We start from the raw sequence: 27,210 nt of genomic DNA, 5'->3' as shown, positions 1-27,210 counted from the left end.
AAGACACAGACTTTGCCACAGAGCCCAGGGTTTCAGTGAATGGAAGTATGAATACTTTTGTTATAGTGAGAGTTATACAAATGTGCAAAGGCTTGACCATATTTAGTACATTCACAGTTTTTCTCTAGTGTGGTATATTTTATGCTGTTTGTCTTAATTTGGGTTTTAATGCTGTGAAAAAATACCATGACCAAGGCAACTCTTAGAAAGGACATTTAATTGGGGGGAGGGTATACAGATTCAGAGGTTCAGTCTATTATCAAGGTGGAAGGAATCTCAGTGTCCAAGCAGACATGGTGCTGGAGAGAGTTCTACATCTTGATCAGAAGGCAGCCAGAAGACTCTTCTGCCCTGGGTAGAGTTTAAGCATGGGGTCTCAAAGCCAACCACCACCACCCCCTCCCCCACAGTGACACACATCCTCAAAGGCCACATCTACTCCAAAAGGGCCATACCTCATAACAATGCCACTTGCCATGGGCCAAGTATATTTTAACCACCATACCTTTGAATATCACAGTAAAGGCTTTACTGCATTGGTTACATTCATAGGGTTACTCTTTAGTATGTATGTGTTCTTTTATGTAGTTGGAGTTGGCTTGATTGTGAAAAGGCTTTACCACATTCATTACATTCGTAAGGTTTCTCTCCAGTATGAATTCTTTCATGCCTTTTAAGGTCATTCTGACCTACAAAGGCTTTACCACATTGCTTACATTCGAAAGGTTTCACTCCAGTATGTATTGCTCTATGTGTTTGGAGACTAGTGTTACATGCAAAGGCTTTACCACATTGCTTACATTCGAAAGGTTTCACTCCAGTATGTATTGCTTTATGTGTTCGGAGACTAGTGTTACATGCAAAGGCTTTACCACATTCACTACATTTGTAAGGTTTCTCTCCAGTATGTATTACTTTATGTGCTCGGAGATTAAAATTGAATACAAAGGCCTTACCACATTCATTACATTTGTAAGGTTTCTCTCCAGTATGTGTTCTTCTATGTTTTTTAAGATCATTCTGACCTACAAAGGCCTTACCACATTCATTACATTTGTAAGGTTTCTCTCCAGTATGTATTCTTTTATGTCTTTTAAGCTCGCTCGGAACTACAAAGTCTTTACCACATTGATCACATACATAGGGCTTCTCTCCAGTATGTATTCTTTTATGTACTTGGAGATAACTATGATATGCAAAGGCTTTATTACACCAATCACATACATAGGGCTTCTCTCCAGTGTGTATTCTTTTATGTACTTGGAGATAACTATGAGATGCAAAGGCTTTACTACACTGATCACATTCATAGAGATTCTCTCCAGTATGTATTCTTTTATGTACTTGGAGATAACTATGAGATGCAAAGGCTTTACCACATTGATCACATTCATAGAGATTCTCTCCAGTATGTATTCTTTTATGTACTTGGAGATAACTATGAGATGAAAAGGCTTTACCACATTGATCACATTCACAGAGCTTCTCTCCAGTATGTATTCTTTTATGTACTTGGAGATAACTATGAGATGTAAAGGCTTTACCACATTGATCACATTTGTAAGGTTTCTCTCCAGTATGTATTAATTTATGACTTCCAAGATTACAACGATGTTCAAAGGCTTTACCACATTGATCACACTTGTAAGGTTTCTCTCCAGTATGTGTTATTCCATGCGTTTTGAGATAACTGAGTCGAGCAAAGGCTTTACCACATTGATCACATACATAGGGCTTCTCTCCAGTATGTATTCTTTTATGTACTTGGAGATAACTATGAGATGTAAAGGCTTTACCACATTGATCACATTCATAGAGCTTCTCTCCAGTATGTATTCTTTTATGTACTTGGAGATAACTATGAGATGTAAAGGCTTTACCACATTGATCACATTCATAGAGATTCTCTCCAGTATGTATTCTTTTATGTACTTGGAGATAACTATGAGATAAAAAGGCTTTACCACATTGATCACATTCACAGAGCTTCTCTCCAGTATGTATTCTTTTATGTACTTGGAGATAACTATGATGTGCAAAGGCTTTACCACATTGATCACACTTGTAAGGTTTCTCTCCAGTATGTGTTATTCCATGAACTTGGAGATGACCGAGTTGTGCAAAGGCTTTACCACATTGGTCACATACATAGGGCTTCTCTCCAGTATGTATTCTTTTATGTACTTGGAGAGAACTATGATATGCAAAGGCTTTACCACATTGATCACATTTGTAAGGTTTCCCTCCAGTATGTGTTATTCCATGTGTTTTGAGATGACTGAGTCCTGCAAAGTCTTTACCACATTGATTGTATTTGTAGGATTTTCTTCCAGTATGTATTAGTTTATGCCTTCCAAGATTACAACGACGTTCAAAGGCTTTACCACATTGATTACATTTGTAGGGTTTTTCTCCAGTATGAATTCTTTCAAGAGTTTGAAGCTGAGAATCGTATGTAAAGGCTTTATCACGTGGCTTACATTCATAGAGTTTCTCTCCAGTATGTGTGCTTTTATGTCTTTGGAGATGACTCTGTTGTGCAAAGGCTTTACCACACTGAGTATTTTCAGAGGGTTTCTCTCCAGGATGACATCTTTCATGCCTGCAAAGATAGATAGTTAGCACATGGGAAAGCTTTACCACATTCAATAAACTAATGAATCTTTTTACCTGTGGAAATTAATTTTATAATTTGGTCTATTTGTAAAGAAGAATCACATCTTAAGGTTGTATCACTTTGTTTACACTCATGGTTTCCCATTCATTATGGGTTGGTAAAAGTGTTATTACATGGCTCACATTTGTAGCATCCTTTATCTCTATGAGATTTCTCATATATCTGAAGAGAAATGGAAGAGCTCAGAGCTTTACCACACTGAGTACATTCATATGTTTTCCTTTATTGTGAAATACACTACATTTGCATACCACATCAGCAAAGTGAACCAGGACAAACAGAAAGGGATTTCCACAATCCTAGTATTCATAGGGATTTTCTGCTATGTGAGTTTATGGATATATTCCCAATGAAGTTGGGAAACCAACTAATTATAAACTTGTATCACACTGAGAAAGTCTGCTCAAATGTGGACTACTACATATATCTTAATTGTTCTGTGGGGGGGGGCATTGCTTCTTTCAATATCCTTGTGCTCACATGGCTTGTATCCATTGTGACACAGGATATAGCTGTTAAAATAACAAGTGAAATATTTCCACTTTGTATTCACACAGTTTGACTTTTTGTTCATCATAGTCATATGGTATAAGAATCAAGGTTTCTCTTCAACAACATTCTTGACTCTCATAAACTGTCCCTCTCACTTAAACTTAACAATGTTCCTATATGAGTAATCAGCTTTACTATGATATATTTGCCTATTAGAAACATAAACTTATCACCTACTCTATCTCTCTCTCTCCCTCTCTCTCTGTGTACGTGTGCGTGTGTGTGTGTATGTGTGTGTGTGTTTGTTTTATCAGACTAAAGAGATTGCAGATTGGCAGGTTTACAGAGTAGCTGTAATGTGGCTATGATTCAAATGGTAATATCTGTTAAGGCATTGTTTCTTTGTCTTCTTTCTTAGAGGAATGCCTTGCAAAAAACAAGTCAGACACCTGACATTGAGGTACATGGATTTCTGAGAATTTAATAATCAATACAGTTAAAGAAGTGCTTTTTTTTTTTTTTGTTAACACTGTTGCTTTCCTTTAAAAGTTCCAGGACATACTAACATTTCTTCAGGGGCATATTCATACGAACTTGCACATGAAAATTACCTTCCATGTCTTCTGAAACTTTGACAATGCTCATCAATAGTATGGTCTTCCCAATTGTAACCTAAAATACAATACCAGAAAATGTATGATATATTATTGGAAATTAGGCAACATTTAAGTTACTATCTTCAGTGAACCTGATTTTTTCACCTCATTCTTCTTTATTCTCAACTGAAGTTACAGAAAAGCAACAGTAACAAAGGAACATTTGTTTCCTTATTTTAAAAACTGAAAGAAAATTCACTGTCTTACCTATAGCAGTGAGGTTCCTGTAGGTCTCCAGCATCACATCTTTGTAGAGACTCTTCTGTGAAGGATCCAGCAAAGCCCATTCTTCTCGAGTGAAGTTCACATGTACATCATCATAGGTCAATGCATCCTGAAATATCCCATACATTAGTAAAACAGAATCCATGATACCAATATCACTGTAAATGTATGCTTCTGGTGCTTCCCCCACTTATTTCTTGACCCAGATGTTCTAATGTTAATTACCAAATCATCTTAGAAGAAAAGTGAGTAATAAGGTTTACCTCTGTCATTTCTTTGCTTTTTGAGTAGGATATAGCCTTGCAAGAAAAATGTTAATTAATGCAGAGAGAGAGAGAGAGAGAGAGAGAGAGAGAGAGAGAACGGCAAGCAACACTGAGCATACATCAGAAAAATTGTATGAACATTTACTAAGTACAAAAAATATCAAGTGAGTATATAGGCTCATGTCTTTAATCCAAGCAATCAGGAGGCAGAGGCAGGTATATCTGAGGTCTATCCAGGACAGCCAGAGATACATATTAAGACCCTGTCTCCCCTATGAAAAATCAATCAAACTAACAAGAAAGATAGAAAGGACTCAGAGGTTTTTACTAGCGTCCCTACAAAGAATTACATTCACTGCAGTTCTGTATTCATCTTCCAGAATCTTGAGATGGCCCAGTTTAAACTGTAACAGTAATGAAATCTTACTAAAAGGGAATGAATGTTTAAACAGATAGCTGAAAATATTGGCAATGTAAATGTTGATCCTAAATAAGCAACATAGGACAGGAGCAGGCTCAGCAGTGAAGAGCTCTTGCTGGTCTTAAAAATAATTGGCCTCAATTGCCAGTAGTTAGAATGGAGCTTCACAACTATTGATTACTCCAAGTTCAGGAATTCTGAAGCCATTTTCTGACTACTATGGGGTTTAGGCATACATGATGTGCATATTCATTCATACAGGCAAAATATACATATTCATTAAAATAAATCAACACAAACGCAACAGGTAGGAAAAATGTCATATACCTGCAGTCCAATGACTCAGAAAGCTCAGGCAATATAGCCAGGCAGTATTAATGTCATGAATACATGCCACCTGAGAAACAGAATATGCTCTCTGTCAAATTTCAAAATTCATAACGTGGATGAAGATCAACACAGCAGCATATGCTTGACATGTGCCAAAACCCACAGTCCAACCCATCAGCCAATAATATAAAAACAAACAAACAAACAAAGAGAAAGCTGGGCATGTTGGCTGACATTTAATCCTGGCACTCTGGAGCCAGAGGCAGGTGGACCATTTACATCTGAGGCCGCATGTTCTAAACAGCTACTTTCAGGACAGCCAGGGCTACATAGAGAAACTTTGTCCTCAAAATAAAAACAAAACTAAAATGATAAAAAAACACCAGGCTTGCAAAATACCTTAGCACTGAATAGCAATTGCTTCAACTGCATCTTATGTGATTTAGGGTTAGAGTCTATAATGCTGAAGGCAAGACAACATAAGAAGGAAGCTGACTAATCAGGTACAACCACTACACAATACACACACACACACACACACACACACACACACACACACACACACACACACACACCCCACACAGGAAATGGGTTGAGTCTATAGACATCCAAATGTCATCCCCAATAACTAATCATCTAGAAAGTTTCCTCCTACGAAAGCTTTTATTGAGAGAACTGAGTTGGCCAGAGCAAGGCTGACTCCTCCATGACAGGTTGTAAACTGACAGGTTGGGAAACTAGGCCTAAGTTTCTGTTTCCCAAACTGGAAAAGTCCAAACAAATCAATTCTAGGAAAACCATCCCTCACAGGCAGCTAATCAGGAGCTTCCCATGACCCTAATAGCCTGCAGCCTATACACTCTTCAAATGCCTCGAATCACTTCTGACACTCTTGATTGCCACATCTTGTAAAATCAGAAAGCAAGTTATATCTTTCCAACATACAAAGGCACAGAATACCCCTTCCCATTCCAGTAGAGAGGAATGTGTACATAGTGAGGGAAGATTGGACCAAAGCAAGAAACCCAGCAGGACAAACACCAAATCCTGCATCTCTGTCTCAGATACAAGGAGCTTCAGTTTCAAAAGGCTTAGATGGCCATATCCCTGCAACTTCTCATACATCTCTTGGCTTTGTTACCTCCACTTGCTATATGCAGCTCTCCATGACAGGTGTCTCACAACTTAGGTATCTCTAAATCTTGTAGTCTCAAATGCAACTCAGACTTCATCCTCAGATTCATCCCATGCACTCTCATAGTGTCCTCCCTCACTGGGGATCTCACTCTGCCAAACATAGATGGCTGGAACAGTGCTCAACTGAAACCACGGGGGAAGAAGTGATAACCTTATTTTTCCATATTTCTTATTTCCAGAACTTGGGTACCAAGCTTGGACCAGTAGTAGCAGGTTTTATATGAAGTTCCTTCCTGGGTCTAGGAATGACTTTGCCAACTCCCCCTTCCATTAACTGAAGGCTTAGCAGGAGGGACTGTTTCCCTTAATTCACCTTCTTAGGCTTCCAATCCTGAGCAAAGACATTCTCTTTAATGGTAATAATCTCTTTGAAAATTCATGCCTCTGTCTCAGCATTTGGCTGCCATGGGTAACTTCCCAGGGCTGCTTTTCTCTACAAACCACAGACTTTGCCTTTATTTCTGCTCAACTTGTTGTTTTTTTCTTGTAGTCCAAAATGAGTTACTAGTAATAATCATCTAACAGATTCAATATTTCACCTAAGAAATATAGCTAATCATTTTTTAATTCTGCCTTACTCAATTTCTCAGTGCATGGGCAGAATAAGAAAGATTTGGGGTCAAAATACCATATAAATGACTTCTAGCTAGATTTTTCATGGAGTCTATTTTCCACTGAAATCCTATGACCTCAACTTCTGACTGCATTACTTGCATGACTCCAGTCTTCCAGGTGCTACAACAACAGCCGACTAAGCTCTGAATACAGCTTACTATGCTGTATTGCCATCTCAAGCCCTGATATTTACCACTTTCCTCCAAAGGAGAACATTTCTAGTTTCTCTAGTTTCTGTCCAGCAACAAAATAACCTTTTTTTTTTCGTTCTAATTTGCTACTCTCCTACTTTGATTCAATTCTCTAACCAAAAGCATCTCAGGAAATAAACAGATTCACTTGTTTGGTCCAGTCACACGACAGCCATAAGTTCTGGAGCTTAGCATAGAAACTCAAGCTTCAAGAAAAGGCAAAAACCATGAACAAATCTTAGTTTCCTTCTTGGTCACTGTCTCATACTTAGCCAGCTCTCTTACCCAGCCCAGGCCCACTTGCTCAGGGATCCTGCCACCCTCAGTGTAGAGCATTCCCACATCAGTCATCACAACACAATCTCTCACTGATACAGCATCCAGGCATTTTGATGAGGGCATGCCCTCAGATGAGAGCCCCTCAGATGATTGTAGGCTCTAAAATGTTCACAACTGAAGCTAACTAGGACAAAAAGGCAATAATATATCAGAAAGTTTAAAAAACCCAAATCAAATATCAAATGTGTTAACAATATCAGTCATTTAAGTAGCAAAAAAGAAACAAACACAAACCACACACACATTCGCGCGCGCGCGCGCGCGCGCGCGCACACACACACACACACACACACACACACACATATGCACACAAACCCCAAAATTGATGATTGCAACAACTGGAAAACACAGATTTGCCAAGAAATGAGGAGAGGCAAGCCTTCAGAAGAGGACACTAAAACAGTAACAGTTTCCCAAACTATCAAAACCTCAAGAAACTCATGACATAGTAAATTTTCAGAAGAGAAAATTCTAGGTGAAGGTCTTTCATTTTCCAGAGAAACAATATAATTAGATTATAATGAATAGAATCACACAACATAAATGATATCAAAAATAAAAGGAGTCAGAAAGACAGACAGAAAGTGTTTTGAACATGAAGTACAAGATTGTAATAACAATTTTAAGAAACTACAGGCCAATCCTCATTTCTCCTCTTTGCCAATAAATAAATAAATAAATAAATAAATAAATAAATAAATAAATAAATAAATAGGATTAGAAGTGGCAAAATCCCAGTCAATTGGACATAGTGGCAGCCTAAGCAATGGGAAAATAGTTTTTTAAACAAATCCATATCTTATAGAGGCCTAATATATAAAATACATAAAAACCTCAAGAAATTAGACTTTCTAAAGCAAAAAATTCAATTAAAAAATGGGGTATAGGAGCTGGAGAGATGGCTCAGTGGTTAAGAGCAGTGAGTGCTCTTCCAGAGGTCCTGAGTTCAATTCCTAGCAACCACATGGTGGCTCACAACCATCTGTAATGGGATCTGATGCCCTCTTTTGGCATGTCTGAAGACAGCTCCAGTGTACTCGATTACATTAAATAAATACATCTTAATAAATGGGGGGTGGTATAAATCTATACAGAGAATTCTCAACAGAGGAATCTCAAAAAGCTGAGAAATACTTAAAGAAATCATTATCATCTCAGCCATCAAGGAAATGAAAACTACTTTGAGAATCTATCTTGCACATGTCAGAAGGGCTAAGATCAATACAAGTGACAAGTCATGTTGGTAAGGATATGGAGAATGGGTAATAACTCTCCATGCTTGTAGGGTGCAAACTAATACTGCCACTATGGAAATGAGCATTTCCTCAGAGTCCTGGTGCCTGAGAATCCATCTATCTCAAATCACAGCTATAAAGCTCTTGGGCATCTATCTAAAAGGTGCTCCACCCTACCACAAGGCCATTTGCTCACCTATGTTCATAGCATATTTATTCACACTTGCCAGAACCTAGAAACAACCGAAAAGTACCTCAACTGAAGAATGGGTTGAAGGACCCTAGTTCTTACTGAAGCCTAAGAGCTGTCAGGAGGCTTGGCCTGGTGGAAAGTAGGTAGGTTATGGGGACCCTAAGGGCTTTTGCCAGCTTTACATCAACTGCCTCCGGTCAAGGCTAGGACAAGTTCCATTCTCCACCCACAGTTCTTGGGAGGAGCAGGGACATTCTTGAAAATCCTGCAAAATGTACCTGTAGTACATTTAGCCTGACCCTCTGGTCCCAGATGAAGAGCTCAAAGGCATGCCATATAAGTTTGAACTGTAAACCTGCTAATGTAACCTGTACCTCTGAAAGTATAAAAACTGCTTGTCACAGCCATTGGGGTCACCTTCCAGTCCCTCGCTACGAGGGGCTGATAGAATCTTGACCCTGACACACCCGAAAATAAACTCTTACCTTTGCATTAAACTCCATTCTCATGCCTCACTTGGGGGATCTCCTGGTAGTTAAGACTCACTTTGAACCTTACAGGGTAAACAAACAATGTGGTACATTTATAAAATGGAGTATCACTCAGCTGTTTAAAAAGATGACATCATGAATTTACAGGCAAGTAAATGCAACTAAAGAAATCACACCCAGAATGACAAACATGGCATGCATTTACTTACAAGTGGATATTACCTATTAGGTAAATAGTAATAAACCCAGGGAGGCTAGTTAAAGAGGTGGACTCTAGGGAGGAAGCACAGATCTCTTTCTACAGGGGAAATAGAATAATTTCTGTGAGTAGACCAGAGTTTGATGGGAACAGGAGTAGGGAGGATCAGTTGAGGGGGATGCAGGGGAAAGTACAATGCAGGTAGAAACAGCTGGAATTAGGGGTTATTTGGAATTAGTATAGAAATCCAGTACAATGACAACTTCCTGGATGACCAGGGTGACCCTAATGAAAACTCCTAGTAATGGAGGATATGGAGTCTGAACTGACCATCCTTTGAAACCAGACAGGGCTTCGATGTTGCTAATAAGTTACATTTGGTTGAGCTCTTGGCCAAGGCGGTCCCTTGAGCTCCTTCAACAATCCTTGCTGATGCAAGGACAAACTTTTCTCTCAGATAACTGACAGCAGGGACTGATCATTAAGGACAAATTCCACACAGTTCACTGAATGCAGAGGTCAAGCTAGTACAGGCTCGGAGCCTTCACCCCGGTGTTCTATTCTCTTTGAGGAGAGAAGGTACTCTACAGGCTAAAAAGAAGAAAGAGAAACCTGGAAACACCCCCTCTGCGCCCAACACCCACACACACCTACAATTGATCCTTCCTAAGATGTGCTGGGGCATGATGGTAACAAATTGGTTTGAGTGGCCAACCAATGTTTGGTTTAACTTGAGGCCCTTGACATGAGAGGAAACCCATGACTAACACTGACTGGATTTCTAGGAATCTTACAGAAACTTAAATGGCAAGCATAGAGACAGCATGGGTCTATGCCAGGTCCTCTGCTGATACGTTATGGCTGTTAGCTTGGTGTCTTTGAGGGACTGTAACAGTGGAAGCAGGTGTAACTCTGATTCTTTGGCTTGATCTTGAGATTTTTCCTATCAGGTTGCCTTGTCCACTATGAAGACTTTCACCTTGTCTTTTTCTATCTTGTTTTGTCTGTTAGGTCTGCTCCGTTTTGAAGAGGAAATGGGTGGGGGGGGGGTGGATCTTGGGGAAAGGATAGAAGTGGGGGGTAGTTGGGAGTGTAGGGTGGGGAAACAGTGGTCAGGATATATTATATGAGAATCTACCCTCATTTAAAAACTTAATTCAATATTGCTTTAATGAAAATGCAAAGGAGGGAAGCTATAGCGAACAAAGAAGAGCAAAATCGTAAAGTTAGGGGCAGCATGATTGTGATACATACAGTTCTCTTTCTATTTTTGTAGACAGTTACTATGACATAGAAGTGTAAAAATACCTTGAAGGGTTACTTCCTGCTTCTGATAATCTAGGCCTAGTCAAGGAAGCTTATAGATTCTGTACAATCTTATCTAGGTCTAGAATGACAGGGCATAGGCCTGGGGGATTTAACAAAAGACACAGACTGGGGTCATTTGTGCAAAGAAAATGCCAAAGCTTTACTGAGGTTCACAGAATATACACCCCAAGTTCACTGGGTGGAGAAATCCAGGGAGCAAAGTGGAAAAATAGGTTGTGCCCTCAGGTGAAAAACAGGAACAAAATTCAGGAACTGAATTCAGCCCAGGTGCCAAACTGAAAGATCAAGATGTTCCTTTGTTAGGAACTAAAGCTTCAACCTGCATCAGCAAGGCTCAGCAGGGGGCAAACACTGAGTGGGCTCAGGAGGGTCGGGCACTTGAGTGTTTTGGGCATCTGAGACTTAACTGTTGAATAAAATCACCCTTTCTTTTTTCTTTTTTTTTTTTTTTTTCTTTTCTTTTTTTCGGAGCTGGGGACCGAACCCAGGACCTTGTGCTTGCTAGGCAAGCGCTCTACCACTGAGCTAAATCCCCAACCAAAATCACCCTTTCTTGTTCTTTCTGAACTCTGGCTGGTCAACTCTGCTCTTCTAGCTCAAACTCTTCATGCTAACCACTTCAAATTGTGTCTTTCACTTCTGACTGAATTGCTGTGCTTGGTCTCAAATGAACTCTAGTCAACTGCTCTCTTCTCATTCTCTTGCTCATTTTCTCTTTTTCTGTCTTTAGCCTGCCTGTCTCTGTAAAATTCTCCAGGTAAAACTGCCTCCTCCTCTTACCCTCTGTGCTGCTGAAAGACCCCCAGAGCGGGGAGAGTTTCACTCAAGTTTCGGGATGACTCACCCCCAAGAACTCACGAGAGACGGTCCTTGCTGTAATAAACATGAGGTTTATTGATAGGAACCAGTGCACTGGGCTCTAGACTCATATCCTACACAGGGGCATAGGAGTTCGACCCAGATAGGCTGGAAGAAAGGGTATTTAAAGGGAGAAACCACAGCCCAAGGCAGCAGGGGTGGTGTCACTGGAAAATCACAGGAAGCTTCCTGCCTCTCAAGATTGCTTAACTTTGTGTTCCCTTTAGTTCCTAGGAGAAGCTTCCTGCTTCTCAAGGTTGTTCTGTTAAGATTCTAATTTAACTTTGCAGACAGTTAGCTGCTGGGAGAAGCTTTCTATTATCTTTACTAGTTCGGGAACCGCATATCTAAGGGCCTTATCTTTTTTTCTCCTTTTTTTAAAAATGTATTTATTTATTTATTTTGTATATGAGTACACTGTAGCTGTCTTCAGACATACCAGAAGAGGGCATCACGGATCCCATTACAGATGGTTGTGAGCTACCATGTGGTTGCTGGGATTTGAACTCAGGACCTCTGGAAGAGCAGTCGGTGCTCTTAACCACTGAGCCATCTCTCCAGCCCTAAGGGCCTTATCTTAAGTCCTTTTACTAGTTCTTGGGAGAGCAGGCTCAAGAAATGTGACCTTTTACCTACTTACAGATAGAAGGCAGGGTCTGGAATTTGAGGTATTTAAGGCTTCTTAGGGGTGAGATAGCATTTTTAAACTTCTGACATATTAGCTGAATTTTTTATTCTTTCACTGCTTCCTCTTATATTGCCTCTTTTCCCTCTTCTCTTGAGAGTTGGGTATATCCTATTCTGTCAGATCTTTCCCTGATTCATCATTTTTTCAGTCACTCAATTATACATTATTTACGAACATGAGTGCTTCCTTCTAAAACTATGTTTACCTTCATCATTTGAGAGCAAAGGTGTGTACTAAGGGCTGAGCCATACCAGTTAGAAACAGCTCCCCACCCCACCCCCCGCCCCCGCCAGTAAATTGGACAGTCTCTGGGTTCACAATTCGATCAAATACTCAGCAACACAGGAATTCATGACAAGCTCATCTTGGGCCCATTCTATATGTGAAATCAGAAGTTTTGTTCTCAGCAATGTGAAATATATATTACGCAGGAAACAAAAGGAGTTACTTTCTTGTGTTAGATTTCACTAGTTAGGAATGTGGAATTACAATGCTTTTCATTTCATTCCAAAGGAATACTCATAATTGTTTTTAAGAAAAACTAATGTTTGAATAACTATTCAAATAGAAATAAATGAGGTGTTGTACAAAATCGCTACATTAACTATATTATGCATTAAGCCTAAATAAACCAATGTATAAAAATATTAAATGTTTAAACGCTTTCTCCAAAGCAAAAATGAAAGTATTACCATCTAAGATAAGTTACTAAAGGCAGAGAAAACAAAGAGCCGAGTCAGTTATCTAAGACTTTTACATGTTTGTTCAACTCTAATTTATTGTTAGTTTTTAAACTCAAACAAAACAGTCAATCTGGTTCTTTTTTTCTATTCTTTTTTTTTTTTTCTTTTCATTTTTTCGGAGCTGGCGACCGAACCCAGGGCCTTGCGCTTCCTAGGCAAGCGCTCTACCATTGAGCTAAATCCCCAACCCTGTCAATCTGTTTCTTTTTTTTTTTTTTAAATTTTTTTTAATTTATTTTTTAAGATTTTATTTTATTGTATGAGTACACTGTGCCTTCAGACACACCAGAAGAGGGCATCAGATCTCATTACAGATGGTTGTGAGCCACCATGTGGTTGCTGGGATTTGAACTCAGGACCTCAGGAAGAGCAGTCGGTGCTCTTAACCACTGAGCCATCTCTCCAGTCCCCGTCAATCTGTTTCTTAACCTCCATTGTACTTCTTCATGCAGTATGACTCATTGGCAGAGGGCTCTCATGCCATCCAAATAAAGCCACTTTCTGCATTTTTACAGCATACTATAATAACACATTTGCTTCTCATCTACAACAACTCTTGCTACAGAAAGCTTGATATTTCACTTCTCTTCTCCACATAATGTTCTAAATAAACATTAGGAAAAAAAACTCTTTGAAGGAGATTGTTTCAGCTAGATTCTCTGCTTTCTGCCCTTCTATAGGAATTTGGGAGGAATTTGACCATGGACTAGGACTTAGGCAGTAGGTTCAGGTAAGAATATTTACATTTGGGCTAGAACCAGTCCTTTTCTCTTGTCAAACTGATGAGCCCTTAGAAACAATGATCACAGGTCTTTGTGCCTTGTTTGTTCCTTGACCTAGAATTGACCTTATTATTTGCTTGTACTAAAAACGGTAGAAAAGCAGACTGGAAAAAATAAACCCACTTCAGCCTCAGCACTCACTAGAATCATGCTATATATTGTCTTATTTTCTTTTTCCTTTCAATCCTCACTCCCTCCCTTGAGACCCTGTTGACTGACTGAGTTGACTTGGTCACCCTTCATTTTCGAGTGCTACCTACAATGTTGACAACATGGTTCAAGCTCCCATATCCATCTGATAATAAGAGTGCATTAAAGGTTAAAATTATATGGGAGAAAGAAATGGGTTGATAATGCTTAAGCTATAATTACATGCTGTTTTATGACAATAAAGCACTGACTGTGAGAGTCTTTACAAGTGCATAATCCTTTATCCACTTCTTTAACCCAAGGCACCCTTGGTCGCCTAGAGGCACCTAGCTGGTCCTCAACAAATGAGCATTGATGTTATTTTCATATTTAGGCAAGTATGAATACAACTGCAAGAAACATGAGCATTCTGGAACGATTTAAAACTAATTTCAAGTGCATGGAAACTATACTGAGAAGACTGCTGGGATCCATGGCAATTCTGTCATTTTTATGAGAACTTAGTGTTGGTATGAGGAATCGGCTTTATGGTTGCAGGTTGTCTCCAAACCCAGCGATAGCAGTGACGTCACCCAGAGGTGAAAGGGACCTGAGCATCTGTTGTCATATATTTCCAGTGTCCTCCTAGCCCATCTCCTACCCTCACCTGCAAGAAGTTATGTCCCTACCCAAATAAAAAGCCAACCCCTCCTGACCGTCGCCCCTTCTTTCTCTTTTCCTCCTTTGTCTCCTCCCCTCCTTTGTGCATCCCCCATCCCCAGCACCAATGAAAGTCTCTCACGTGGAACCGTACTGGCCAGGTGTGGTCTGTCTGGGCACGAGCCTCGATTCCTATACAACACTCTGTTGAATGGGGTTGCTTGGGTGTAGGTATTACGTACACATGTATCAGAATACATATATTAAATATGCACAATTTTACAACAACTATAGAAACATAGTCTTAACTAGTTTTAGTAGGTATCTATGGAAAATCCCAACCTACTGCTATCAGACTTTAGTGCTAAGACACAATCCTGTGTCACATCCAGATTTATTGTCCAATTCTGGACCATGCTTTATTTTCACTCTTTTTGCTTTCTCAATTAAGTCATACTTATAAAGACCTACGTGAGCCTAAGGATGAATTCTGTGTCACTAAAGTCTACACTAAAGTCCTCTTTCTATGGCTTTGGACATTATTTCACATCAGTTTCAGTTTCACACATGTACTATATAGCTTGCTAAATGAATTATTATGGAGAATATCTTTTACCAACTTATATAACTGTAAACAACACCATTACAGTGATGTTAAAAAAGCAATGTTCGGTATGTTAAATTTGCAGCAAAAATTCAATACAATCTAAAGAAAACGTCTAATAATACATAACAGGACAGCTGATTTCAAAGCTATTTGCCATGTGAAAAAAACCTCAGAATCATCAACAGGATTATAAAGAAATAGTACACATTTTGGCACAGTGTAGATTCCATCTGTACTTAACAAAGTGCTACAGCGATCAAAAGTTTAGCACATTTGCGAAAAAATGAGATGTAGAGAAAAAAAGGCAAGAACATAAGCCCCAAATTATAGTCAAGTTTTAATCAAAAGACCTAAGGAAACTCAGCCAGGAAAAATGTGAACTTGACCAATATTACCTACGATTGCATGTGTATTCAAATGGAAAAAAAACACAGACTTCCCAACTCCAACAAAAAATAACTCAAACTGACCCCTAAACTGCTATATTTCTGACCCTCCGGCCACTACTGACCCCACACTCTCTGTGTGAAGGTGGTAAGAAAGGAGGGTTATGGCTCTGCGGCTCCCAATGCCCCTGTGTGATCTCACACAAACCCAGCCCCCCTGAACCCACACACAAACGAAGGTTGAAGAATAATTTAATGTCTGCTTGCACATGATGCCATGTGGATTTTAGTAATGATGTAGAATCTGCCCTACCCACCTACACCCCACCCTGCACACCTGAGAAACCTCTGCATCTCAGAAACTCCTTTTGGACTCTGGAACTGAATTTCCCTGAATCACTCCATTCACTGTGACTGCTGATAGTGGAAAGGTAAAAGGATTTTAACCAAGTATTGCCAAAGGATGATTCTCATAACCTCATCCCTCCCAGTTTCAAAACTATTTGTAAAATTTATCACACAAAATAAATTTGCAATACAATCTTCAGAACTTCTAGAAACCGGATTTTCAGTTTTGAAATCTGTCTTCTGCACACCAAGAGCAATGCTTGTGTGCACACTGGGCAGTGATATTATAATCAACACACCTTATAACCAGATGCAGAGCCTCCTCCCCAGGGAATCCACACTCAGAGAGGCTCAGAGGCCAAGGTCCTCTGCCCAGGACACCACATGTACCAACAGCACCACAGTCTGGTTCACAGTCCACATCAGTCCAGTCAGATTGGACTCTGATAGCTGAGCCAACCTGTTGTTCCTGGTGGCTGCAAAATCTCCCTCACAGCTCTCTGATGAACTACATCAGAGAATATGGAAAGAACCTGCAAGCTACCTCCCACTGGTGCTCCTCCTGATTGCTAGGCTCCCCAGAGAATGGTAGCAGCCCCTCTATTGGAGGATTAGAGATTGCATGACTCAGCACAGGCCTTCCCAGCTCTGCCCTTCCACCACACCCTAGGGGCAGACAGAGCCCTAGTGTGGTAAATTTGTATTTTATTAGAATCTTCTACTCTCCCAGGTGTGGAGAGCTCTTGGTACCACTTCTAGGAAAATGACAAGTATATTTGCCAGTGGGCTACGACAAGAAAGTAAGTTTAAAAAAAAAAAATACAGCTGAGGGAGCCAACCTGCCTAAGACCCCAACATTGAGCTAATTAGGACAGACAAAGGACAGATGAAAGTTCATCAAATGGACAAGCTCAGTGGGAAAAAAAACAAAAAAACAAAAAAACAGTGTTCTAGGAAAGCTTACAGAAAGGCTGATACAAATCTGGTGGTCAGCTTTGCTTAGAAACCGCCTTGCCAAGTGGAGGCTCCTGACCTTTGTGGGGGAGTCAGCTTCCTACAGACCTAGGCCAACATCCCGCAGGTGTGAGCCAACTTCATCATAGGCTAATACATCGAGGTCTCCCAGCCCCCTGAAGATTTCCTCCTCCCCCAGTCTTGCTATAGTATATGACCAGAGCAAGAATAAAATTGTCACCTTGATCAGACGCTTGTATTAGAGTTCTTCAAGTCTCTTGTCCCCCATTCTCCTCTTGGTACCCCCCTGGACCCTGACTGACTGTCCTGTTGGATGGGACAGAGTAATGTGTTCCTCGTATCTTGGTCATCTTGATAAACACAATACAGTGACCTCGGGAACTTTGTTTACACGTTTTTTCTTCCTTGGTTGTCCCATCCTGCAACAGGATAGTTGGCTCACTCCTGTGGGATGTTGGCCTAGGTCTGTAGAAAGTTGGGCCCTAGTAGAAGGTCACTATCTGTGGGTCTGGAGGAAACTGGCTCTCAGCAAAATGTCACAGCCCTGGGTCTGTAGGAGTCTATAGGAAGCTGGTTCTTTTGCAAAGGTCTGTATGGAGCTAGCTCCCAAAAAAAAGGTTAGGAGCCTCCACTTGGCAAACCTGTTGGAACACCAGATTTTTGTCAGCGCTCCTGGCAAGCCTTGTTACTGAGCAATGCTGACCCCCAGATTGGTATCCGCACTTTAGCTAGAACCTTAGGTTTTCTCCACTGAGCTTGTCCTTTAGGTGAGCTTTCCTATGTTCTTTGTCTGTCCTAATTAGCTCAATGTTGGGGTCTCAGGCAAGTCGGCTCCCCACACTTGGCTACTTTGTTTGTGCCTTACAACTGACCCTATTCTTTGTATGTACCCAGGCACTCAAAGTGGGTCAGGGGCTGTAGGCAAATTTATCAGCCTGCTGAGGCATGGAATGATTGGAGGGGCTGAAAGTTCTATCAACCTTGGTGGAAGGAACAGGGAGGTGCCTCTGGATAAGAACTGATATTCTGAACATATTTTGGAGAATTCTTTGTTAATTTGTGGCTTTGCTTTCTATGGCACTATGGGGCATAAAAATTATGAAAAACAAACTCGAGACAGCTGTATTAACCAGCAGTACCCCCAAATCTAACTCTTGGCTTTGCATCTTCACTCCCCCCAGCAGAGACTGTTGAACTGACGCTGCTGGATCGAGTACAAGGAACTAGATTTGAAAGGAGAATTATGCGAATTCTAGGTTTAGACATACAAAATTAAAAGAATAAACCCCAAAAGGCCACAGACCCAAGGCTAAGCCCTGCAGCCAGGACTAGCAGGCCATAAAGATAAAGGAGCACAGGAAACACTGTCCAGGCAGGACTGGCAAGCCATAAAGATAAGGAAAAGGAATGCAGGAACCAGCCTGAGTTAATGGGACTGATTCATGGGATGTCTGGCAGGAAGACATCTCCCCCCAGCTCACTCAGGGCCATCCTCCAGACCCTGATAAGCCCCTGACTTCTAACACATACTCTTTCTGCTTTGTTCTCACTGCTATGTTTGAATGAGCCAATTATATGTAACCACGCCAAAACCCCCTAGCTTTCTCTATATAACCCTCTGACTTTTGAGTTTCGTGGTCGACACCTCTGTCTCCTGCGCGGGATACGTGTCGGCGCGGAGATCTCTGTAATAGGTCTCAGTAATAAACCTCGCCTTTGCTTATTACATCCAAAATGGTCTCTCTGTGTCTGGGGTCCGAGATTTCCCAAGACTTGAGTAAGGGTCTCTCTGCATGGGATCTTTCAGATTCAAGGATCTTTTTCTCCTCCATCCTTGTTTCTCTCCTATCTGGTGTTAGGGGGTGAAACGAGGGTGGGGGGAGGGGGGCTGAGGAGGGGGATTAAAAGTGGGGAAAAAGAAACCACAAAGTAGCAAAGACCTGCAAAGATCCAGTTAGCTGGGTCTAAAATGCTAAAAGAGAATCTAGCCTAGGTAGATTTTACATTCCATGTATGCTGTCACCCTTAGGTTTGTCTTAGGTTCAGGTTCCAGGTTAAGTTTTGAACAATTCAAATATAAACTGGAGGCTACAAGTCTGGCCACTTAGATAAGCCATTTACACAGCAAACATTTCCAGGATGTTTCTTAAGTACACCAGTGCCCTAAAACAGTAGGTTAGTGACAGTGTCCTAAGTGGAAGGTCTCAGAGGAAGAAAAACATAGGAAAAGGAGAAGGTAGAAAGTATAAAAGCTGGGGGGTGGGGGGCGAGAGTCTTAAACTAAGTAAGCTTAAGAAGAATGTCACCTTGTATACAGTTTACATGAGGGAAATGGAAAAAAACGGGAGACATCTATGAAGTCAGCAGAAAGGTTAAACTACAAAGTTAGCAGAAACATCATATAATGGGACACACTCAGGAAAAGTCTAATCAAACAGTGATGCACAAGGAACTCAGTGTATTTCAAAAATATTCCTTACCAAGCCCATAGTGGCCTAGGGACCCAGAGCCCATATTGTGGCAAGACTTGTATTCTCAGAATCTTAAGCAACCCCTCCCAAATGCCCTGGCCCCAAGCATATTCCTGGTTTTAGGGGAGCTGTTTTATCTCTATACGCAGGGCTCCAGGGAAAGCTCCCAAGGACTAGGCCCTAGATGGTTACTGGCTCTGCCAAGCATGTCCCTGAGTTTCAGAAGGAGCTCAAACACGGGGTCCTCAGGAAAAAGACGGAAAGTGTAGCTTGATCAGGCCAGCACTCAATACAACAGTGTTTGTTGTTGTTTTACCTTTTCTAATGGTTGTCACTGAAAGGAGAATTATTCTAGGTTTGGAGATACAAAATTAAAAGAATAAACCCCAAAAGGCCACAGACCCAGGGCTAAGCCCTGTAGCCAGGACTAGCAGGCCATAAAGAAAAAGGAGCACAGGAAACACTGTCCAGGCAGGACTGGCAAGCCATAAAGATAAGGAAAAGGAATGCAGGAACCAGCCTGAGTTAATGGGACTGATTCATGGGACGTCTGGCAGGAAGACATCTCCCCCTAGCACACTCCGGGCCATATCTCAACTAGGTGTCCTCCAGCCCCTGACTTCTAGCACGTACTCTCTCTGCTTTGTTCTCACAGCTATGTTTGAATGAGCCAATTGTATGTAACCACGCCAAAACCCCCTAGCTTTGTCTCTATAACCGTCTGACTTTTGAGTTTCGTGTTCAACTCCTCTGTCTCTTGGGTGAGACACGTGTTGGCCCGGAGCTTCGTTATTATTAAACGACCTCTTGCTTTTACATCAAGACCAGTCTCTCCTGTCACCTGGGGTGACCCATTCTGAGACTAGAGCGAGGGTCTTACAGTCACCAGGGGTCATCTTGCCCATGTGGCGAACAATGCTTTTCTCAAGAAGAAAACTAAACCTTTATGGCACACCAGGCCTTACTGTTGATTGTGATCCTGTAATGCCCCACTGATCAGCTTGTTAGAGGCCTGCTCTTTGATATGGAGATGGGCCTAGTGGCTGGTTGCAAATCAGGGTCTGGTGCCATATTTCTGGACAATCCTGGTGAACAAACTTGTGTATCCTAGCATCCTAATCTCTAACAGGCCTAGTTAGCTTACTACTTACACGTGTGGTGTTTTGCAGGCAGTCCTCTCTCAGCTAAATTCTACTTAGTGTGCCTTGCTATCTCCTAACCTTTAGCAAATCCTTTACATCATCAATTCTACTCTTACATTATGAAAGACCCCTGAAGGGAGCCCCCCACTCAAGTCTCGGGAAAGACGCGCACCCAGTAGGACACAGACACCGACCTGCTGTAATCACACGAGGAAGATTTATTGTAAGCGAGATGAAACGAGAGCTCAGGCCAGCATGCTGGGGTCAAGACTCATACACCACACAGGGAGTAGAGGAGTTCGACCCCGACCTGAATTTTCACAGAGCTTATAAAGGAAAAAAACCACAAACCAGGGGGATCAAGAGGGAGGGAGGAGGGGAATTCCAAAACCATAAACTGCCCATACAGTTAGGTCATATACTAGTCATGTGTAACACTAGGCAACACACCCAGGACTTTGTGACATTGTGATTAGGGGTAGTGACATTTTACAGGGCCATTGGACCATTGTGGCCGGAGGCTATGGGTCATTGTGGCTGTTCCAGGAAACTTTTCATGCAAGAATGTTCCCGGAACCATTGTACAGCAAGGGAGGGGTGAAAAGTTCATGTTCTCACAGACCCTACTTCTTCTTTTTGGGTAGCTAGGCGGCTTATTATTAATTTTTAATCCTTCAATTACAGCTTGATATTGGATTGCTACCCAGCACATGAGATGCCTTCCACAACCTCCACAAAATAACTCCAAATGGATCTTACACCTTAATGTTAAATGTTGAAAACAGAACTGTAGAAACTAGGCTTCTGAGTTTGGGATAACGCCAAGGATCTTTCCATACACAAGCCAAATGCTCTGCACAGTTGCAGCCCCTACAAGGAAGTTATTCAGAAACTGCCGCTGGGTCTAGTGAGTGGCTAAGACCTCACAGGTAGCCGCGGATTCCAACTCAGCCCCGGGAAAGACCCACCACACCACCTCCCACTGCTCAGTCCCATGCCCGTCCGCCCGGCCCCCCGACCCTGTGCTCACCATGTCGCAACTTTGGAGCTTGCCTGAACATGCCTCAGAGAATCCAACGGCAGGACAGAGAGCACAGCAGCCAGGACCAGTTAAGACTGCTTAACTACTAACCGAATCCTACACCTAGGCACCCGGAAAAGCCCGCCTTCCCTTTTGATTGGCAGGTCCATTGAAGACTCCGATTGGCCAGTAGTTTGAGTGACTTGAGCACCTCCGTAAGGGTAGGAGGGGCTGAACGTACAGTGTAGGTACACAGTTGCCGGCCCAAGCATCAAGCCTGAAGCCAGACCTTTTCCAGATCTACAGGGATTTGCATTTCAGTAGCACTTGTGCCTGTCCTCCAATAGCGTTCTCATCTGTCTCCCCGCCCAGCCCCCGGAAGGACCCACCACACCACCTACCACTGCCCAGCCGCTTGCTCCTCCCTTTCGTGGGCAGTGACCCTGAGCTCACCCGGTCCTCACTTCAACCTGAACTCAGCTCACAACACTCAGTAGGCTCTTACCCTTCCTCCTCCTGGAATCAAGGTATGCAGCTTGCATAACCCCCATGCTCAACTTGCAGTGGAGTTTTTAATCTGTCCCACAAGTGGAAGGGTGCCCAAGATATTAACAATTAAAGAGAAATTTGAGGAAACAAGAGTTTTGTTTTGTGGCTGTTGGGATTCAGACCCTACAATCAGCTGACCTTCATATATTTAACACACCAAAGCTGTCTGGGCCTCCAGGTTCTCCCAGCACTCCTCAGTCCCCACCCATATCAGGGCCTGTCTGGGATACCCCACCTTGTACCTTGAACTTTCCAGTGCAGGGACCGAGTTTTCCTTTCCCCAGAAGCTCTTCCTATATAATCCAGAAATTTTGTACTCTTTGTGTTTCTGTTTCTCTGCCTCTCTCCCTCCCCCACCCCTTTCCATCCTTCTCTCTCTTCCCTCCACTTTCCCTCTCACCCCCCCTCCCTGTTCTCTCCCTGCTTGCCTTGCTTGCTTTTTCTCTCTTTGTCCCCACCCATGCTCATTATCCTCACTCCCCCATATCGACTTTTCTGACCTCTCTGGGACTAGTGAACTCTATCCTTGGGATCAGTGAGCCCACTAGAGAATTGCCCCCAATAAACACTCTCATTTGGCTTGGGTGGAATCCTTCGTGCTGGGCTTAGGTAAACTACAGCTAGTTTTCACTGGTAGGTACTGGAACCCTGGGAGACAAACCTTGTGGAACACTACTGTTAGCCAGCACATCCTCTTCAGTGGAAAGGTGAACACACGTTCACACACAGAACTGTTTTAGTAAAGGTTCTCTAGATGAACAGACCTGATAGGATGAATCTCTGCAGATTGAATTTTCACATCGTTTAGTCCAATGATGGCTAACGTGACATGTATAGGGGTAGGGAAACCTTTATGTGAACATAGCCAGACTCCTTCAGTGAAATCCCAGTGCTTCCTTTCTTGAAGGAAATCATTGCTTTGGAAATGACTCCTATCCTCTCCTTGCCTGCCACAGGCGGTAAATCTTTCTCATTTCTTCTGTCTTGTCTTACATGATGGCTATTCCTTGTATTCAAACTGACTACATGTGGACTTAACTAAACCTGAAAGAGTTTGGGTACTGTGGGGGTTACTCTTAATTATAGCTTTTGAAACGTGAAAACCCTTCTTAAATCTAGATTTTTTTCAGTTGTTAAGATCCACCTTTACTCTAGGCCACAGCTTTTGGTGGCAGCCTACATATATAAAGAACACTGAAGATGGTAGCTCATTCTCTTTGTCTACTTACCTTACCTCTGGCTAGCGAGTTCTTTCTTGCCTTTTCTCCTTTCTTTCTTTGCTTTTCTGGCATTAAAAAGCCTACTTCTTTGAAACTCTGGTATATACTGAAGACAGACAGATATCCAGCCACATGGACTGAACCACACTGGATTCTTCAACTTTCCATTGGTAGACAGCCACTGTTAGTGAGACATTCTAATAGATCCGCTTTCAACATACATACAGAGATTCATTCTATCAGTTTTGTTTATTAATAGAATGTTTAGTTGTTGTTGTAAAAATATAAAAATAAAAAAGGTATTGGTGTCTCTTACCCTGCTGGGTCCGGCACCTCAGTGCCCCAAGATATCTGCTAGATATCTTGGTGGAAACACATACCAGCCGCACGCTTTCCTACACTCAAACCCTCACATAAAAGAAGACACAACACAATAATCTTTGACCCAATTGGTAAGATATAATTGCCCTCTTAAACATACAAAGCCCGGTACCATCCATCCCTTAAGAACATTGATAACAACCTGTAAATACACAGAGCAGAATCTTAACATCACCTGCCATGGCTTTTCTTCCCTCTCGCCTTCTCTCTCCTTCTTTCTCTCCTCCTCTCCTCCTTTTCCTTCAAACTTCTCTCCAGCCCATCCTTCCTTCTCCTCCAATGACAGGCCTCCTTCTATCCTGTACCTGCCCCTCACCTGTACTTTACAGATTCAATGGAGAGGTGTTTCTGGTGAAGTCACCTGAGTTCTGAGTCCTTGACTAGGCAGCTGTCCTTGGGGCAGTGGAATTAGCATCAAAATACAGTAACTTCAGGGCAAACCGTAACATTTAGTAATATAGCCATGTGTGCATACAAGGTTTTTGTTTTGTTTTTCCACGGTTCCACTGAGGAAGATGTCCCAGCTAACAACTGTGCTCCACAGTGTTTGTCCTCTGTTTCCTGCTTTTCTCCCAGGCTTGTCTCAGACCTACCAGGTGAGAAGTAGCTGCAGTTTACCTGAACCCAGATGAAGTCACAAGGCTCAGGGAAATTGCAATGCTAGAGTAGATAGGTTGGGTAAAACCTAATCCTCCACAATGGGAAGGCCCAGAAGATATGGCCTTCACGAATCCTAAGAGTCGCAAACTGGTGAGAGGGGCACCACACATTTGAAAAGTGTTGTTCTTGCCCTTTTCTGTGTGCCAGACCTTAGGGTTGGAGATGTTGCTCAATTAGATGAATTAAATTCAATGCTGCTGGGGTTGGGGATTTGGCTTACTGGTAGAGCGCTTGCCTAGCAAGAGCAAGGTCCTGGGTTCGGTCCCCAGCTCCGAAAAAAAAAAAAAAAATTCAATGCTGCCACCTGGCCCTAAGGTACCAAGAGAGAGGTGGCAGCATTGAATCAACAGAGACAAGGAGATCGTAGTTATAATAGACAGAGTAGACAAACAACGTTTATAATGACATAGCCTGTAGTGATCAGCACAGGAGAGGTGAAATTTATAATGGCATGACTCGTTCGGACCTTTGGTACTGGCTAATCAGTCATGGTGTTGTCAGGCCCAAAATAGATAAAAAGCCTACTACATATCAGTTTTATCTCTATAAGCAGACAAATTCTCAAACAAATGAAAGAGAGGCTACATTGGATCCTGGCAAAAGGCAATCTTGGCCAGTGAATCAATTTCCAGACTTGAGTCAGTTTGCAGACCCAGAACCCCTTGAATGAAGGGGTGGCCAGGTTCCCCAGAGGAAGGATCTTGATAAGACACCTAAAAATTTTGCTATTAGCCTCTTTCCAGTTCTTCCCCAGAGAGACCTGTAGGCTTTTACAAGGGTAACTGTACACTGGGGAAAGGAAATAATCAGGCTTTCCAGGGTCTATCAGATACTGGTTCTGATCCCAACAGATCCCAAGAAATGCTGTGGCCCTCCAGTTAAAGTAGGGGCTTATGGAGGACAGGGGTTGAATGGAGTTTTGACTGATGCCTGACTCAAAGTAGGTCCAGTAGGTGCCTGAACACATCCTGTGGTCATATCCCCAGTTCCAGAATGTATAATTGGGATAGATATACTTGGAAATTGGCATTCACAGTCACAGACCATATGAAGTTCAAGAAGAAGGAAGACCAAAATGTGGATGCTTCAGTCCTTCTTAAAAAGGGGAACAAAATACTCACAGGAGGAAATACAGGGACAAAGAGTGGAGCAGGGACTGAAGGAAAGGTCATCCAGAGACTGCCCCACCTGGGGATCCATCCCATATGAAGATGTCAAATCCAGTCACTATTGTTGTTGCCAAGAAGTACTTGCTGACAAGAGCCTGATATGGATGTCTCTGAGAGGCTCTGCTAAAGCCCTACTGATACATATGAGGATGCCTGCAGCTAACCATTGGACTGAGCATGGGGACCCCAACGGAGGAGTGAGAGAAAAGAGTGAAGGAGCTGAAGGGGTTTGTAACCCCATAGGAAGAACAACAATAGTGACAAACCAGACCTCAGAGTTCTCAGGCACTAAACCACCAACCAAAGAGTACACAAGGAGGGACCCACGGCTCCAGCCACACATATGTAGCAGAGGATTGCATTGTCTGGCATCAATAGGAGGAGAAGCACATTTAGTGGGTCTATTTTGATTCTGGACACAGCACATTCCTCACTTGGGTGTGTTACTCAGGCACATTTACCAAGTGACTAGGAAAGCCACTGGCCTTTTGTGGGGCCTGGAACAGAAGACTCTTCAACAGGTCCAGGCTGCTGTGCAGGCTGCCCTACTACTTGGACCATATGATCCAGCAAACTCTATGGTACTCGAGGTTTTTGTGGTAGATAGAGTTGCCGTTTGGAACCTCTGGGTGGCCTCTGTAGATGGATCACAGAAGATACCTTTGGTATTTTGGAGCAAAGCTATACCATCATCCGCAGACAACAGTTTTCCCTTTGAAAAACAGCTCTGGGCCTGCTATTAGGTCTTAGTAGAAACTGAACATTTGGCAATAGGACACCAAGTTACCATGTGACCTGAACTGCCCATCATGAGCTGGGTGTTATCACAAGGACAGCTTGGAAGTTACCAGGAATTCTGAGGTTGTTGGCTCCTGCACAGCTCCAATGTGAGGTCTGGCTAATGGTGGGACTGGCAGTCAGCCAGCTACCACTAACTCTATCAAGCTGTCAGTTCTCATGTCTGTCAGAGTGTCCGCACTGGCTATGTCTCAGTTTCCTACCACTAACATCTTTGAGCTGAGACATTAAATATTGGAAACCCATACAAACAAGGACTGGTCTATCTACCCTACCTCAACCCATTTCCTGATTGTTCAGAAACACTGAAGTTTCCAGAGTGGAGTCTGTGAGTCTATTCTGGTTCGATGCTGCATACCTACAATAACAGCAATCAAGAGGCTGAGGCAGGAGGACTGCAAGCTTGAGGCTAGGCTGAGGTACGTAGTGATACTCTGTCTCAAAAAATAAAATACAGGAAAAGGTAAGAGGCCACCTGCCCTGAGAATTTTCCTAAGCCCTCAGTTGGGATCCCAGGAAAAACTAACTAAGAAGGTCCCCCAATTCAAATGGGTAGTGTCTTAGTTGGGGTTTCTCCTGTTGTGAAGAGATACCATGGCCATAGCAACTCTTATAAAAGAATACATTTAGTTAGGGCTGGCTTACAGTTCACAGGTTTAGTCCATTATCATCATGGTGGGAAGCACGGTGGCATGCAGGCAGGCATGGTGCTGGAGAGGTACCTGAGACTTCTACATCTGGATTTGCAGACATCAAGAAGAGAAAAG

At 42.2% G+C, this 27,210-nt stretch overlaps 1 protein-coding gene across 6 annotated transcripts; it reads right to left on the bottom strand.

The window, feature by feature from the left end:
• Positions 1-200: 200 nt before the first annotated feature.
• Znf431l1 (Zinc finger protein 431 like 1) lies at positions 201-22,493 on the bottom strand. Of its 6 annotated transcripts, XM_039084914.2 has the most exons (6): positions 21,676-21,815; positions 9,323-9,390; positions 5,065-5,134; positions 4,033-4,159; positions 3,781-3,841; positions 201-2,602 (listed from the first exon to the last, which is right to left on the bottom strand). In XM_039084914.2, the coding sequence occupies exons 4-6, from the start codon at positions 4,064-4,066 to the stop codon at positions 562-564; spliced, it is 2,136 nt and encodes a 711-aa protein (XP_038940842.1). In that variant the 5' UTR covers positions 4,067-4,159; positions 5,065-5,134; positions 9,323-9,390; positions 21,676-21,815; the 3' UTR covers positions 201-561. The 6 variants fall into 6 exon arrangements, with proteins under 6 accessions (XP_038940842.1, XP_038940843.1, XP_063124265.1 ...); XM_039084915.2 differs by lacking the exon at positions 9,323-9,390 and having other exon boundaries at positions 21,676-21,790; XM_063268195.1 differs by lacking the exons at positions 5,065-5,134; positions 9,323-9,390 and having other exon boundaries at positions 21,676-21,830.
• Positions 22,494-27,210: the final 4,717 nt, after the last annotated feature.

This window comes from Rattus norvegicus, chromosome 9 (genome assembly GCF_036323735.1).
Source record: "Rattus norvegicus strain BN/NHsdMcwi chromosome 9, GRCr8, whole genome shotgun sequence".
In the NCBI taxonomy this organism is placed as follows: Eukaryota; Metazoa; Chordata; class Mammalia; order Rodentia; family Muridae; genus Rattus; species Rattus norvegicus.
This window is presented reverse-complemented; position numbering and strand designations above follow the sequence as displayed.